Source organism: Dysidea avara, chromosome 4 (assembly GCF_963678975.1).
Source record: "Dysidea avara chromosome 4, odDysAvar1.4, whole genome shotgun sequence".
Lineage (NCBI taxonomy): Eukaryota > Metazoa > Porifera > Demospongiae > Dictyoceratida > Dysideidae > Dysidea > Dysidea avara.
In genome coordinates this window covers 34,719,513-34,735,891 of record NC_089275.1, presented here as the reverse complement: position 1 = coordinate 34,735,891, position 16,379 = coordinate 34,719,513, and the positions used below count along the sequence as shown (strand labels likewise).

The 16,379-nt window shown below is 38.2% G+C and overlaps 1 protein-coding gene and 1 long non-coding RNA gene across 3 annotated transcripts in view; one reads left to right on the top strand and one right to left on the bottom strand.

Annotated features, from left to right (window-relative positions):
- Positions 1–16,379, bottom strand: part of LOC136254807 (uncharacterized) — a 123,472-nt gene that overhangs the window by 22,381 nt on the left and 84,712 nt on the right. The window lies entirely within an intron of this gene.
- The window catches only part of LOC136254804 (uncharacterized), a 53,974-nt gene continuing 51,888 nt past the window's right edge, over positions 14,294–16,379 (top strand). The window contains exon 1 of one of the 2 annotated variants that reach the window (XM_066047544.1): positions 14,294–14,412. In XM_066047544.1, coding sequence (XP_065903616.1) covers positions 14,361–14,412 — 52 coding nt within the window. In that variant the 5' untranslated portion in view covers positions 14,294–14,360. The remainder of the gene's footprint in view (positions 14,413–16,379) is intronic. The other variant, XM_066047545.1, reaches the window with a different exon arrangement.

Below are 16,379 nucleotides of genomic sequence, written 5' to 3'. Positions count from 1 at the left end.
CACATTTTGCATTGCTTTTTCACAAGATGTTTTCACTACTTCTTACTTTTACTATCTCTTTGTTCCTGTATAAAAAACTATATATTCATTTCTGTTACTGTATGCCAAAGCCTCTTAGGCCCCTACACTATTTTGTCAGTTATGACATCACATTTTATCAATGCGGATATGTAGGTTTAAACTACTGTAACATTGTTAAAAATAGATATTTTACTTAAGCACCTATGACCTATCCATACAATATTACACATGTAATTACTGTATTATCTTGACAATATCACAGATTCTCTTTGCTGCTAAATGTAAAATACTATTGGCTGAGCAAAAACTTACAGTAGTTACACAGCAACAATTTGGAGGTAGCTAGCTATTGGTGGGTACTTACAGTTCGAGGTACAATAAGCTAACTATTTCTTTCTCTTAACCCTAAGTTTCTTATCCACTGTAACAGTAAAATTAATGCTCATAGATTCTATATAATATATAGATATTTGGCAATGTGAGCTATAAAAATGCTAAGTTTTCAAGTCTACTGACACTATAGGCAGAGGGATAAAGGAGCTACTGTATTTATTTATCTATTGCTTTGCAACACCAGTGCAGGAAATCATAGCATGAAGAGTGCAGTACAAGAAAGCAATGCCGTGGTGTTGATGGTCAGGTGTGTGTGTGTATACATACTTCTCAAACATATTACCTTGAGGTGAATCTCACCATCTCATATCCAAGGTATTGAACAAACAATTAGGCTTACAATAATTCCAACAAACACTGCTTGAAGTATCTTAGTTTACTACAGTGGTATATCCCCAGTATATGGAACAGTTAATTGTTTGTTATTTTAGTAGTTTTTCAGTAAACCCGCATTACTGATGTTTTACTGAGAGTTTAAAACTTAGTAAAATAATTATGTTCCATATACTTAAGTTTACTGACACTTTACTATCAGTATAACTACAGTAAGGCATCTTAACAAATTAGTAAACTAAGAACCTTCAAGCAGTGAAATGCTCTATGAACTCCATAAATGTTCGATGCAATTATGCTTCTCATGAGATGTACTGTACATAGATTGTTTGAATGAGGAAATGGTGATGGATTAGGCACAAAAATACAAAATACAAAGCAATTATCAGTCTAAAGCCAATGTTTTTGTGTATGTTGTGTTTGTTCTCTCTGTCAGGCTGTATGGTATGCATGGCAGTGATAATAGGTAGTTTTGTCAGCATGTTGATCTCACTCGGTGAAGGCCGGCTCAGCAGGGTGGGCCAGGTGGGCCATGGCCCACCCAATAATTCCTGCCTCAATATTTTAACCATATAAACCATAACCATAGCAAACCAGTTTAATTATGCTGGCGCCTGGTTTCCAATTGTCGCTGAAGCGGCTGGCCATGTTTCTCCTTGTAACAGCTGCTGTTGACATTGTTTGTCATAGCTGTAGACTAGTTGTTGTAGGAGGCCGTTCACGATTGTTATCTCACGCCATGGACCTGGTAAAGTAACGCCCCTGGCCTTTATTTAGGACAGGCATTTATGGCATTATTCAGGCGTTTAATTAGGGCCTCAACATACGTGACAACACATGTCGTCATTGAACTGGACAAGATTCATGGTTACTGAGTTTAGCTTCCTTCATTATGATAATAAAGAACTGTTTGCCACACTTGCCACAGGTAGAGGAAAATGCATAGCTTATAAGTTATACAACAAGGTTTTTGTAGCTAAGTTTAATATTAACTGGTTGATTTACCAACATTGCATTGCCGGCAGCTTTCAATAAAATGGAAAGATGGACTGGCAATAATTTTAAGCTGGATACTAGCTAGCTATAAGAATACTAAGTAGATTACGTTTAACAAATTTTCTTTTGAAATTATCATAATTTTCATTCTCAAGCATCTAAATTTCAAAAAATTTCCTGGGGGTCTGGGGGCAAAATGCGCAAACTCAGTGTACAGTGACTTTTACACCTGTCAACAATATAACAGTTTGGCCCACCCAATGTTAAAAAAGTGAGCTGGCCCTGCACTTGGTTCAGTTGAGAACTTGTAGCTATACCTGCTGCCCAGATTACTATTTCAGTCTGAGGGGTCAGCAACAAGCTTAAAATCTCATATGTCCATTCAAAAAATCTTTATTAAAATATCTTGAAACCTCTCATTCTATACATCTTGGAATTTGTCAGATATTCAAAATTAAAGTGTGTTTTTGAAATTAATGTAATTTTTTATATCTGTAGTCCCTGCATATGAAGGCGTTTGCGACCAAGAACTTTCTTGGTGTACGTAACTACTGGGGAACACTTAGCTCAGTTGATTATTGATTAGTTGGAAGTGGTTACTGAACTGACAGTTTTTTTTTCAATAACGCAAATACTCCAGCATCAAGCACACTACTTACTGTCATACAGACAGAGAAAGACATCATTATGCTTACCAAGCAAATGTCAAGTTAGCGTTAGGGTTGGGTTCAGCTTCTTCTTATTACATTCAGGTTACTGCTTGAGTCACATTTATAAGACAAAAAGTAGAGGAGATGGGTAGCTAGCAGCGATAGCACAGTCAGTAGGTATCACGCTGACCTCACGATCACACACTGGTGAAGTTTTGCATTGCACAATTGAAAGAACTATTTCACATTACAACATTTGTGTAAAAGCCAATAAATATGGAGTAGTATTGGAGAGAATCAATATGTGACATGCCAAAGAGTTAGTGGATTAACAAATGATGTAGTACACCAAGCATGCAAAACTGTGTGTTCAGAGATATATAGTGTTTGAGTTTCAAAACTTGACTTACCTTCTACACTACAGAGAGACAGAAAATTGGTTTCAACTAATACTGGCCAAAATTTTTTGATGATAGTGAAACCCAAGACTAATGAAACAAGCTTACCCAGTACTTCAAAGAATGCTCAATCATAGCGATTTAGATCAGAAGACCATTTTGGCAATGCAATGTTGTGTTTCATGGCTCAAGCTTGTTGCTAATGCCGTTTCCTTGGTGTCTATGATTGAAGGAATCAACTAATGAGGGCCAGCACTAGGTCCTCTCAGGGGTCTATGAAAGTGAGGCTATATCATAGTAGAGTTTACACTTGAGTCTTGAGTTAAGTACTGTATGTACAACCACAATGAGCACTGAGGCACATGCACATAGCTAGCCTTTTAAAATAGAAATGGTATTTAGTACCAACATTAGTCTTGCTGCCACATGAAGAATTTTGCTGACATTTGCTAGCTACACTTTGTTCAATGGCAAAAATGCCAGCTGGAACAGGTATCAAGCTGGACTGACAACCCAAAAGATACTACATATAGCTACCGGTGAGGGGTAGCTAATGCCTTGGGACTCTCGTACACTATCTGAAAAATCCAATTATAAATACATATAAATTTATTGAAATAATACAGAAATACGTTTTGAAATACTTAAATATTGGGACTCTCGTACACCATGTTGGGTTTTTGCGTGGGCGCAGGCTACCCCCGGCTACCGGCTACACTACTGAGTCCGGACGCAATATTATTACCTCGATTATTGCTATAATGCAGTGGACAGGCTGCTAGTCTCGTGCTACCAACTCTTTTTCAACTGGGCCATATTATACATATATATATATAACGAAGTGTATATTTAGCCGGTACCGGTTTGCAAACACTAACGGCTATTGTGCCGGCACTAGTAGGTTGCCCCGAGCATTCAACTTTAGGGCACACGTCTAGTAGGTTGCCCCGAGCATTCAACTTTAGGGGATGCGAAAGATACACCATTGATATGGGCGGTCCTAGTCCGACTGTCGGAGGGACCGAAAAAAAAAGCGAAGAGGCACAAAAAGAGGACTCTACATAATATGCTATGACACAGTTGTGGCTTACTTTGGGTGTCACTCAGTCGTCGCAGCTCATCCATAGTTCCCCCTTTCCTACAGAAAATGTCAGGCATGCGCGGTGTTCAGCAAATGACACGTCATGCATTGCACGAATCACGTGATTAGCAGAACTAATTTTCTTGTTAGATATTGTACAGGTCAGTAAAGAAATTATGGCTTTTGTAAAGGATAGAGAAGAACCGGCCCTAGTGGTACACCCATCCACCACACTGTAACTCCGCAAAGATAAGAGAGGGGAGGGGGCATTTTCCCCATCCTGGCGGATCCGCCATTAAAAGCCTACTTTTTGGCCTTCTCTACTACCTCTGCATGGTATATTGTAAATTATATTTCTGACCCGGGTAGCTAACCTATAGTAAAGCTAACACTGTTACTTGGTTGTCAAAACTTGACCCTTGTCTCAAATTTTATAGCTATAATTATATTGTGCATCTCAGAGCATATATGTATACAAGTTTTACACGGACAGTTCAGTCATAAGTAATTAAAGTGTAATGTGACACATAACTGTTCTGTGATTACTACATCAGCTGCTACAGGCACCACTCAGCACTCCAACTCTACTTTAATTCTTTTCCTGGCTGTCAGACATGGCTTGCAATTGGTAGTAATGACTTTTTACTTCCTAATATTAATGTTTCTGGATTTGATGTTATTTAGTTCTTCTGTGTTACACCGGCCTGAGTCTCCTGACAAGCCCAAGAGTATGCTACTTGGCTCCTGTGTATTTGTCCCTAAAGTTTCAATTCCAGAACATCCACCTGTCTGTGATGCCATTGAAAGATCATGCTCATTCCTGAATCTTTCATGCTGCTTAGTTTCTTGTAAGCGTCGTTGTACTGTTATTTCTTCCATCTATCGTTCTTCAGTTTGGTATGTGGTTGCCGTTACAGTCTGTTCTACTATAGTTCCCTTCATGCGTGTAGGCTGGGGATTTTGATATTGATCTATTAACCACCTGTAACATCAAAGCTCAGCCACATTGATTGATCAGCTATTACTAGTGACTCCTAGCTCCCTTAGTGTCATACCGACAACTCAAGCTAGTGGACTGAGTGATCATCAAGTACAATTAGTTGATATCAACATTCCCATTCAATGATGTTAACTGATGAGACAGATGATGAGTGGGATGTTTTTCATGGTATACTGCAGCAAGCTCTTGATACATTTATACACTTTAAGTAGGTCATTTCTAAGAAGCAACCCACTCCATGGCTTTCAGATGCTATTGCGGATAAGATTAAAAATATTGCTAAGCGAAAGGCTGACAAATCTTTGGATCTTGTAGACAAGGAACTGTTCAGAAGGCATAAAAATGACCTCAAAGTCATGATACACTGCAGTCATCGGTGTTGCAGAGGCTCTGCCACACTGATGACTGCAAATTATTTATCTTGGCTTTGTGTACCATGACTTTGATGTCATTAGCAGAGCAAGAATTATCCACAAAAAGCTTCTAATATGTGGTCATGTGTTAATAACATTGGATTAAGACCAAAAAGGCTGCACTAAATGATTCACTTACTTTTTAGACTCTCTTAATAAACATTTTCAAACTGTAGCAGTCACCTCATCACATCAATCTGCTGACGACTTTGCAATACCTACTACTGAGATTTCTAAGTCTTTGGTCCTGTCTCATCTGAACTCTCTGGATCCTAGGAAGTCCACAGGTCCAGATGCTTGTCTGCTATAGGTTTCTGAAAGAGATAGCTGATGTGATGACCGTTCCGTTGGCTACATTATTTAACTGTTCACTGCAAGTGGAGTTGTGCCTTCCGACTACAGCGTTCACATATTACTCCAGTTTATAAAGGTGATGCTTTGGACAATCCTGGCAACTTCAGACCTCTGTCTATTCTTGCTAAAGTATTAGAGGAAGTTGTGTCAGTCCAACTTGGCACTTCCCTAGAATAGAACAATCTATTTGATCCACATCAGGGAGCATACTGTGCAGGAAAGTCAACTGAGGATATTTTGTTTCTGGCAGAGTTGATAATAAATAATAATTAACTCCATGGACAATGGGGTGCTGTTTGTACAGTCTTTCTGGATTTTTGGAAGGCATTTGATTCCTTGGATCACTGTATTCTACTACAAAGGCTCTGTAATATGAATTTCAGTCCTCCTGTGTTAGAGTAGCTTAACTGAAAGCTATTTGAGTGATAGAACTCACAGAGTTAAGTGTGGCACTCAATTTTCTTCTTGGGAATCCATGATAGGTGGTATTCCTCAAGTGCACTTGGTCCTTTGTTGTTTTCATTTATGTGAATAGTCTTCCTCATCAGATTACTGAAGGCCTTCTGCTCCAATATGCTGATGACACCACCTAATTTGTAGTGGAGACACCCTGAAGTTGCTGCTAGTATTATGAATTCACAGCTTGAACTTCTTATTCAGTGTGCAATTGATAGTAGAATAGAATTGGATTACTCAAAATCAACAGTGATGTGTCTAAGCATAGCCAGAGACCTCCTCATCCTCCTATTAGGTGAATAATGTTGTATTGAAAGTTGTTACAAGTCAGAAGTATATTTGATCATAATTTATCCTGGGACCACCATTTCTCACAAGTCTGTAAGAAAATGTCTTACTATTTGTATATTATTCGCTGTCATCTGAATATTCTTGGTTCCAAACTACTGAAACTTTAAACTGAAAAACTACTGAAACTTTAAACTGAAGCAATGTCCTTTCTCATCTTAATTATTCTCTTCCAGTGTGGGGCACTCACTACATACTCAGTCATTACAAAGACTCAAGAGGATGCAGAATAGGGCAGTGCGTCTTTGTAGGAATTTGCACAAGTACGATCATGTCTTGGAGCACTACCAGCATCTTCAGTGGCTTCCAATGGACTCTTTCATATACAGTATCGTTCTTTATGCTTGTTGCATTGCCAGTTTCATGGAATGCGGTGTACTGTAAACCACTGCAATCACCTATTCTGTGTGGTATACGCATTGCATCATATACTAGAGCATGCTCTTTCTTTGCTAATCTGCCTAGATACCATTTAACATTTTCACAGTGACATTTGTGTTACAGGATCTCACAATGGTGGGAAAAAAACAACAGATTACATAATGATGAGAATTTTACTGTTGCTATTAATGACATGCAGTCGTTCTTTTCTGTTTTCATGTAATTTGTTCAATCATCTTTGAAATTGTCGTTGTATTTGTTTTGTATTTGTGTCCACTGATGTACTTGTTTTGTATCCGTGTGTTAAGTTTTGTACTTGTTAGCTAGCAATGTGTATTTGTCAGTATTGTATGCTGCTCTGGCAAGGAAGAACGGTAGTTGCCGATCATCAGAGGTGATTTATAAATCAATCAATCACTCTTATGGCATTCCTGACACCATTCTTTCTTTTAATGTGGTAATTTGTCATAATTATGTTATAAAAAGTAGAAGCAAAAATTTGGAATTTCAAGTTGGATTAGGGATCAAAGAAAAAAAAATTTGTGAAACAACAAAGAGTGGTGAAACAAGGAAGGTTGCCTATATCTGCAGATATACCAGTGGAAATTTAATCCCTAACTCAGTCCTGGTTATAGACTGAAGTTCAGGGATTTAATGTCCAATAGTATATCTGCAGGTAGCTATAGGCCGCCTTCCTCGTTTCACTACTATTTAGTTACCGTATAGAGGAAAACTTTGGCGGGGGTAAACTTTGGCAAATAGCAAGCTAAATAGCACTTGGCGAAATCAACTTTGGCGAATTCAAGCTCAATCTGTAGCTATGAAGATGCTAATCTCAGGCGCTACAAGTAATTGGCAGGTTTAACTTTGGTGAATTGCCAAATTCGCCAAAGTTTCCCTCTATACGGTATTCCCTTCAGTGTTTCGCTACTTTTTTCTTTGATCCCTGATCCAACTTAAAATTCCAAAATTTTCCTTCTATTTTGTAATCATGAATGGTGTTGAGAAATGTAAAGGATAATAAGATCTGGTTGATTGCACTAAAGTTTCTTGATTACAACAATGTGGAATTTTTAATCCTGATATGACGTACATATGATGAACTGCCTTATAAAATAATTTAAGCCTTGATGTCTGCCTTCTCTGTGAAAGTGTATGATTGCCACCGAAGATTTTCTAAAGTAGATGAAATACTTATTCCACTTCACCATGCAGTTGTAATTTTATGTGACCCATCATGCTGCTCTTCTTTACACCATTCAAAAGTATTAATATCTTTGACAAGACAAGCATACACGATGCTTACTCCAGGTAGGTCTCACAAGGTGGGTATATGCTATGCATTAATTTTGACTTCTTGACTACATCTATATAATTATTAAGTTTCTGTGGAGAAAATTTAACATTTTTGCTGCTTTATTTTCTAAGTGACTTCTAAAGGACATAACCATACAAAAACTCCTAAGCAGGTATATTTAGTAACTAATTGTAGAAGTGTGTCATCAATATGGTAATTGAAGGTTAATGTTGTCGACAGTGTTGGGGCAATTACTTTTTAAAAGTAACTCATTACGTATTATATATTACTTGCAACTAAACTGTTTAGTTACAGTTACATATTACGCATATAATAAAGTAACTATAATAATATTACATAATAAATTATATTACTTTGTGTCCACAGCCTTAAGCTGTCACATGTGAAACTACCACCTTATCACGTGATATGATTGTGTTGTTGGACAATGTGCAAATCTTGGTTAAAAATAAGAAGCTAGTGAATAAGCTTCATTCAGTAGGCTTTGTTACTTCATGGTGGTTAGGCGTTACTCAGTGGATTACTAACGAAATTAGTAACTTCATTACTTGTAGTGAAAATATTACATAATATTAGACTCGTTACAGTAACTTCATTACTTTAATAGGTAATGCGTTACATTTGTAAGTAAAGTAACTTGAGCTATATTACCAGCTTTTATAGCGTATTTCGTTATATTACTCTGTTACCACAAAAGTAATAATTATTATGTAATGCGTTACATAAGTAACGTGTTACCCTTAACACTGGTTGTCAATGATCTACTACATCACACTACAACACATTTGTTTGCATTAAAGGCCATCTGCCTGGTCTTGGTCCATTTGGTAAGAACCTTGGAGGGTGGCTTGATGGAGTTTGTCTTTAATTACACAGTAAAGGATACAGCCGTCAGCAAAGAGTCATATATTAGAGGAAATACTGTACCACCACTGATATCATTAATGTAAACCAACAACATGAGGGATCCCAGAATTGTCCCCTGAGGAATACAGGACTGAACAGGAACAAATTCAGATAGTTGTTGACCATCAACAACCACATGCGGGAATCTCTGATTTAACCATTCAGAATAATTAGAACAAATACCATAGTTATGAAAACTCTTTAGCAATCTTTGATGTTAGGCAATGCTTTTAATTTTGCCTATTATGCTCATAATTATGCTCAAATTTTTCTGCAGTTCCAATGTTTTGTTACTTTCTAATGGATAATGATAAACTTTTGCTTATGAACAACTGGTTAATAAATTTAAAAGTTAATGTTCGTTGTGCATTAAGAATTTAGCTGCATTGTAAACTATAATAACAGTCGTGTCAAATAACTATACTCCACTGCGGCATCAACTGTTCTGTCCACCTTTTTCAGTGGCATGCATCTTTGCTTACAGTATGACATAATTATTCTGCCTATTATGCTTCCTAGCATTATGCTTGATGCTTTCAGGCACCTATTATGCTCAAAAGTATGCCAGCATAATAGGCCGGTGCCTATTTGATGTGTTACCAGTTGCATTCCTAACATGTAACGACTCCAAGAGTGATTCAACTCCATTCAGGGAAATAGATATATGTCTGGCATACAAGAATAAGGATATAGCTGGTACATACAATCAGGCATTTCTGTGAGGTTTTCACTAGAGAAAACAGACTGAAATTGACTGTTCAGTGCTTCAGTTTTATCTTTAGCATTGTAAATATGTGTCCCATCCACATTGAGAGGAGCCACTGCAGACCGATCTTATGAATACTCTTGTTAGTTGCTGAAGCAGCAAACGATCGCCTCTAAGTAGTGTCTCACTGTTGATTCTATTTTGGCCTTTGTAAACAGGTGGGGTCTATTCTACGGAACGGAACGGAACGGAACGGAACGGAACGGAACGGAATGATGGACTAAGCCACGGAACGGAACTCTTTCTCAAATTGAAGCTTGCAACTTTCCATTGCTGAAACTACCCTTACAAATTATCAGTGGCACCTCCAGCGGGTGATTAAACATAAGATAAAAGCAATCAAAGGATCGATTGTGGGTTCTTGTTGGTTGTCATTAGTAACGAAGTATTAATTGTGAGATTAGCTGTCTCAGTGATGTTCATCCATATTCATCTACGGATATATCAAGAAGGATACTTCTTCTTATCAAAGTTAATAGTATGTAAGCTGTTTTTGTTTATTTTAACTTAGAAAACAGTCTGGGCCAGCTTTTAAAGTCATAAATCAGTATACTGTGACTAAATGTCAATAAAGCAAGCAGGAAGCTAGCTAGACACTGGTGACTGGAAAGAGCCAGCTGCATTAAATCTTGATGAATTTTGTGCAGTGTGTGAGGAGCAGATATTTTGGCAGACACTGCAAGGAGGCTATGTTCTGCCAGCAAACATCATTAAAGTGCATACATGGAGTTACTACAGCCTGAGTACAGTGGACTAATGCCAGATGTATTCAGTAGTGAACTGTTTTTTTTTCTGTTGCACAAATTCAAGGACGCTGTAACCTTGAATCAGGCTAAATGCAAAAACTCAAAGATCAACCAGATCTCAATTAAGCCTTCCATGCATGTGAAACCATGCCCATATAGCCACCAGGCAAATGTGATTTGGACCAAGATGTATTTGTGGTTTCAATGTATCTAATAATTAGACCTGGAATGGAACACTACATTAATTACATACCACCTAAGAATATTAGGATTTCTTAAGTGTAACATTTCACATGCTACACTTCATACAAAATTTATTTTAAATTTGTTCGTCTGTTTTCAAGTGATTCCCAGTCCAGCTTATCCATGAAATTACAGTGGGATCACATGTATTTCTTACAATGCAGGCTGCTCTGTGCATGTTGGATCTACTGTATAGTTGAGATTTCAAGGTAGACTGCCAATGTACCAACACTGTTGTAGCATATTTTAGTGGAGGACAAATGAATACAGTAATGCTATAGGTAGATTATTGATGTATACAAATTATTCACAATGAAATCTATATCTCATTTTGATTTGTACCTCCACTGTGCAACATATTCAAGAGTAAGATATTAGCTACCACCCTTTTAATCTCCAACCACTGTCATCAACCAAGACCTCACCAGTCTTTGGTTTTTCCATCTACAGTTTTGCTTTGGAATAAGTCATATCAAGTATTTAAATCTATACACCTTATTGTAATTGTACTAATTTTATTGATTTGTCTATGTTTTCTTCATTATCCTTTGAAGTTATACAACAAAAATAAAAATTTCTCCCATCTTATGCTAGGATTTCTATTGACTTAATTATTTGTATACAAGCTCAAAATTGAGAAAATGATTATAAAGAAAGTGAATTAATATACTTGCTTTTGGATATTTAATGTCTCCAACCACAACCAAATTTCCATGAATCTTTTCGCCAGTCGTCTGAACATTCTGAAAGTGATACCTCACTCAATCAACCATATATTCTGTTTATTAGACTGAATAAAGCCATGATCACCTAGCCTTTTCCTGTCACCAGTAACTTTCTAGTTAATTTCTCTGTGGACATCATGCTCTGAAACTGAAGAAATTGAGTGGTCTTCTAAACAATTTATCTTGTCAAGATCAGCAAAACAACTGACATCCAATCGGTAACTGTATTGTAGTAACAAAACTTGCCTTGGTCATGCAATAAATGAATCAGAGACCTGCTTGATATATCAGGTAGGAGAACAATCACTGCATAAGACAGCTATTAATATTTTATTACTATTCTATTCCATTAGTTTCCTGGAAGTTCCACTGATAAAATGCAATTCCAGCAATGATAGCCAAGCTGCAAGTTTTGATTTAGAAAGCATTCCATTCTGTAAAATAGACCCCATCTTGGATTCAACTCACTACTGAGATATCTGGCATTAGTCCACTGAACTGTTAATGAATCATCGATGTTTACAATATAGCCTCCTTGTGGTATCTGAATGTTTGCTCCTCATACACTGCACAAAATTCCAGTTGATTCAGCTTGTCACCATACTTGTTTCATTTGTAGTGTAGCTACATACTGATTTATGCCAATTAGAAAGGCAAGGCCCCAGACTATACACACCGAGTCAGCTAATCCCACAATTAGTACTTCGTTACTAATGACAACCAACAAGAACCCACAATCGATCCTTAAACTGTTTCTATCTTTCTTGGGGTACCATACTACGTTTGGTTACCTGCTGGAGGTGCAACCGATAACTTGTACAGCAATGGTAAGCTGCAAGCTTCAATTGAAGAAAGCATTCCGTTCCGTAGTTTAGTCCATCATTCCGTTCCGTTCCGTAGAATAGACCCCATCTTGTTAACACCAACAATATGATAACTATTTTTAGAGGTGGGGCATTTGCCCCAAATGTCCCATGCTGATATACTAGTGTACATTTTATCCCTAATTTAGGGTCCGCAATCCGAAAAATCAACTTCTACGAATCAATCCCCCTACGCATTGTGGGGTGTTCATTGTAGTATCCCATTGCTTGATCCACCATGAAACCAGAGGCACGATTGTTGTCTTCACAGACTAATATCATTTTCAGTATCTCACAAGATGCAAGATTTATTTTTAAAATTTCGTGCTCCACACAAAGGACCAGATGAAACTTGCTACTTAGCCAAATCATATCCAGAGTTGTTGTAGTTGAAAACTACGCACAGAAATAAGTAAATGTTTTGCTGGGTGCCCGGCACAGGGTTGCTTTCTTTGAAAAAACAGACAAAGAAATACGAAGTTTCGAATTCAAACTGCCCTACCACCCAGGGTAAGAGAAGCCAACTCTTCCTCATAGTATTTCGATACGGTTGGGTGCATAGTCTGTCTATGCTGTTAGTTTGGAAAAGATCTGAGACTTCTCACTATCTGGGTGACGAGCGTCAAATTTCTTTGCAGCATCAAAGAATTGTGTTGCGAATTCTACCCATTTCCAGCGCTTCTGCAGCCACAACAATCATCAATTATAGACTAAAACTATGGCAAAAAATGTCCCTGAACGTTTGGTAACAGCGGTTGTCAATTATTATTTCATCCACTGCTTCCACGCCTCGCTCTAAGCTATGCATCAAGGGAGGGAGCAAAATCGTCCAAATTTGACTTCACCTCTCACGCTCAACAGCAGCTTCAAATCTTCACTAGATCACCCTACATCACCATTATGCTGCTAAACATCCCAAAACAAACCAAAAAATGCACAAAATCTTTCATTTTTTATTCGAGCTGGGTGGAGCTCCTGGTGAGCTGCTGGTATACTGCATCATATGAAATCACAGAAACACCAACTACTACTACTACCAAACGTTTTGAACCATCATTTATCATTATTCTAAACAAAATTAAGTGACCAGTGTGGCATCAGAAGTACCGGAAAGCACTTTGGTGCCATTGAGAGAATCCCTTGAAATGACGCACGAAAATTTTTACGTTCTTCACCCAGATGGTGAGAAGTCTCAGATCCTTTCCAAACTAACAGCATAGACAGACTATGCATCCAACCTTAACACATCACTATGAGGAAGAGTTGGCTTTTCTTGTCTTGGCTGGTAGGGCAGTTCGGGGCAGTTTGAGTTCGAAAATTCGTGTTTCGTTTTCTGCTTTTTGAGAGAAAGCAACCCTGTGCCTGGAACCCAGTGAATCATTTGCTTATTATACTGTGCGTACTTTTTAACTACATTAACTCTAGATAATATCTAGCTAAGCAGCAAGTTCTATCCTGCTCTTTGTGTGGAGCCCAAATTTAAAAAAATTATTTTTGCATCTCAAAATACTAAAATCGATAGTTCCGTGAAGACAACAACCGTGCCTCCGGTTTCATGGTGGATCTAGCAATGGGATACTACAATGAACATCCCACAATGGTAGGGGGATCGATTTGTGAAAGTTGATTTTTCGGATTGCGGACCCTACCTAATTCAGTCATGTCAGAGTATAGACGGAAATAAGGATTAAATGTCCTGAGTAAATCTGCAGGTGTAGGTGACCTCCCTTGTTTCCCTTCTATGATCCCTAGTTTATAAAATGTTACTTCTAGCTATACACTTGATAACATCAAGAGTATAGCTAGAATACAGGGCGTAGCTGAAAAACAGTTTTGCTGATGCTACCTTCCCTGTTTAAATAAATTGAAAAAAAAAATTAGCTAACATTTAAATATGAACTAGCTACAGTGCGTATTTTTCCTGTACCCGGGAGTAGATCACGTGGTTTAGCAAATAACGCCCCTTATAATGGCTGATCGTGAGTCAGAAAGGAAAGGATCTTTATCGGAACCTTTATCAGGTAAACATCTTGTGTGACACTGTAGTTTGTTGTTGGTGAAAGGTCGGAGAGTTTAATTTATGCCATTTCTCGGTAGCCGGAACCCTTTTTGTTTATTGTGATTGGCCAGTGGAACCTAATCAAGCTGTCAACGCGAGACTAGCCAGCCATACTTTTAACGAAGTGTACATTTACCCGGTCACCGTGCAGATGTTTACGAGGATATTTAGTAATAGCCGGTCTTTTCAGTGTTGTATGAACATTAGGAATAGGCCAAGACTGAAACACTCTTGTAGGATTAGTAACACTGAGCACTTCTAGGATTAAGAACAGCGATCCTAGGAAAGCACCCCTAGGATTAGGAACAGTTCTCCTCAGAGGCGTAGCTAAGGGGGGGAATTTGCCCCCCCATCACTAAATGATTTTTTTTTAAACCTTCGTCACAAGTTTACCAGTATTAAACTGACACGCAAATGACTGTAAATTATGTACACTACTACGCGGTATCACCAGGGGTTGCTAGTGAATGCGCACACACAACATTCAACTCGCTCGTGAATCCATCGAACGAAAATATTAGAGACATAATTCTATATTTAGCCTAGATTACTCGCGTGATAGAACATTTTTGAATCTAAAAAGAGTGACCCGCTTCTCCGCGGCAGGAGTCACAACTCACAAGTGACAAAGGAGACCAAATGACGCTACGAACCTACTGCCTACGAGATGATAAAGTGGTTGCTAAATAAATGTACCAAGTTTATTTTATCGAGTCGATCACACTGGACCTTTGTACGTACAGCAGTGCAGTCTGTTTTTACTTTGTCAGTCAGTCAGGTGGATCAGTCAAGCTTACAAGTTCTGCTAGCAAGACCGGTGGGATTTGGTGCAATACATGGCATTTGAATTTTGCCGAGTGAAGTGAGTGAATACGTCATCCTGTCAGCAGTGTGCTAGGACTGCAGCACAGGCTGTGGCTAACGTAAAGTAACCTGTATTTGCACTAAAGTATTAGCTCTACGGGACTGTGGATGAATTTGTTGGAATACAGTTGTGGCACGTGCGATGATGCTCGACGAATATAGCTACCTCGATTGGAAGCAGTCAGTACTGAAATAGTTACGTAGCTAGTTCTTTAAGCTGTAATAATACAACACCGTATGTTGGCTAGCCCACCATTGGGTCATTAGCCTTTTTTGCAATCATGAATGATTTTGAGTGTTTCGTGGGGGCATGCCTGCCCCTCCATCACCTTCTGGCTAGCTACGCCCCTGGTTCTCCTCAAGAGGTGACACGCATTTACAGGCACTCACTGTAGGTGGATCTTCACTCTCTAAGTCACAGGTCAAGGTCACCCAAAAATTCTTGCCAAGTCAGTGGCCAAGGGTAAAAAATTCCAATCCATAACCAAAAAGTACTGAAATACCTAGCTATGTGGCTTAGGAGGACGCACAGTCCTCCTATTACGTAGGTTGGTTAGGGCATAGATACTATTATACTTTGTTATAGCTATCATGGTTAGAGTATAGTTACATAGGTTAGATATAATATAGTAAGGTAAATGGAGGTAACTTCGTGAATTTTTATTTTGATGAGCTGTAACTCCTAAACCACTTTTAAGAATATTTGAGTTGAAGATATACCAGGCCATGGTGGTTACCTATGTATATTGAAGTGGTGGTTTCTAGCTATTCTGGTTTTCACGCCAGCTCAGTTTGATTTAAACAGTGTAGTGCGTTGAAATTTCCTTGAAGTTTGAAACCGCCTGAGGCAGTGCTACAAGATAGTTGCAGCTTAGTTAAGGACTTATTTGCTTTTCTGGCATGTTTTCTAACAAAGTAAGATTATTTTCTTGAATTACAGCAAGATTGGTGGTGGTGTTGCTGGCTTTATGTCAGAAATTCACGAAGTTACCCATATGCATTTTTTGACACAGCTGCAGCCAGATGCTTTGTGCCATATATCCATAATGGCTAGGTCAAATTACT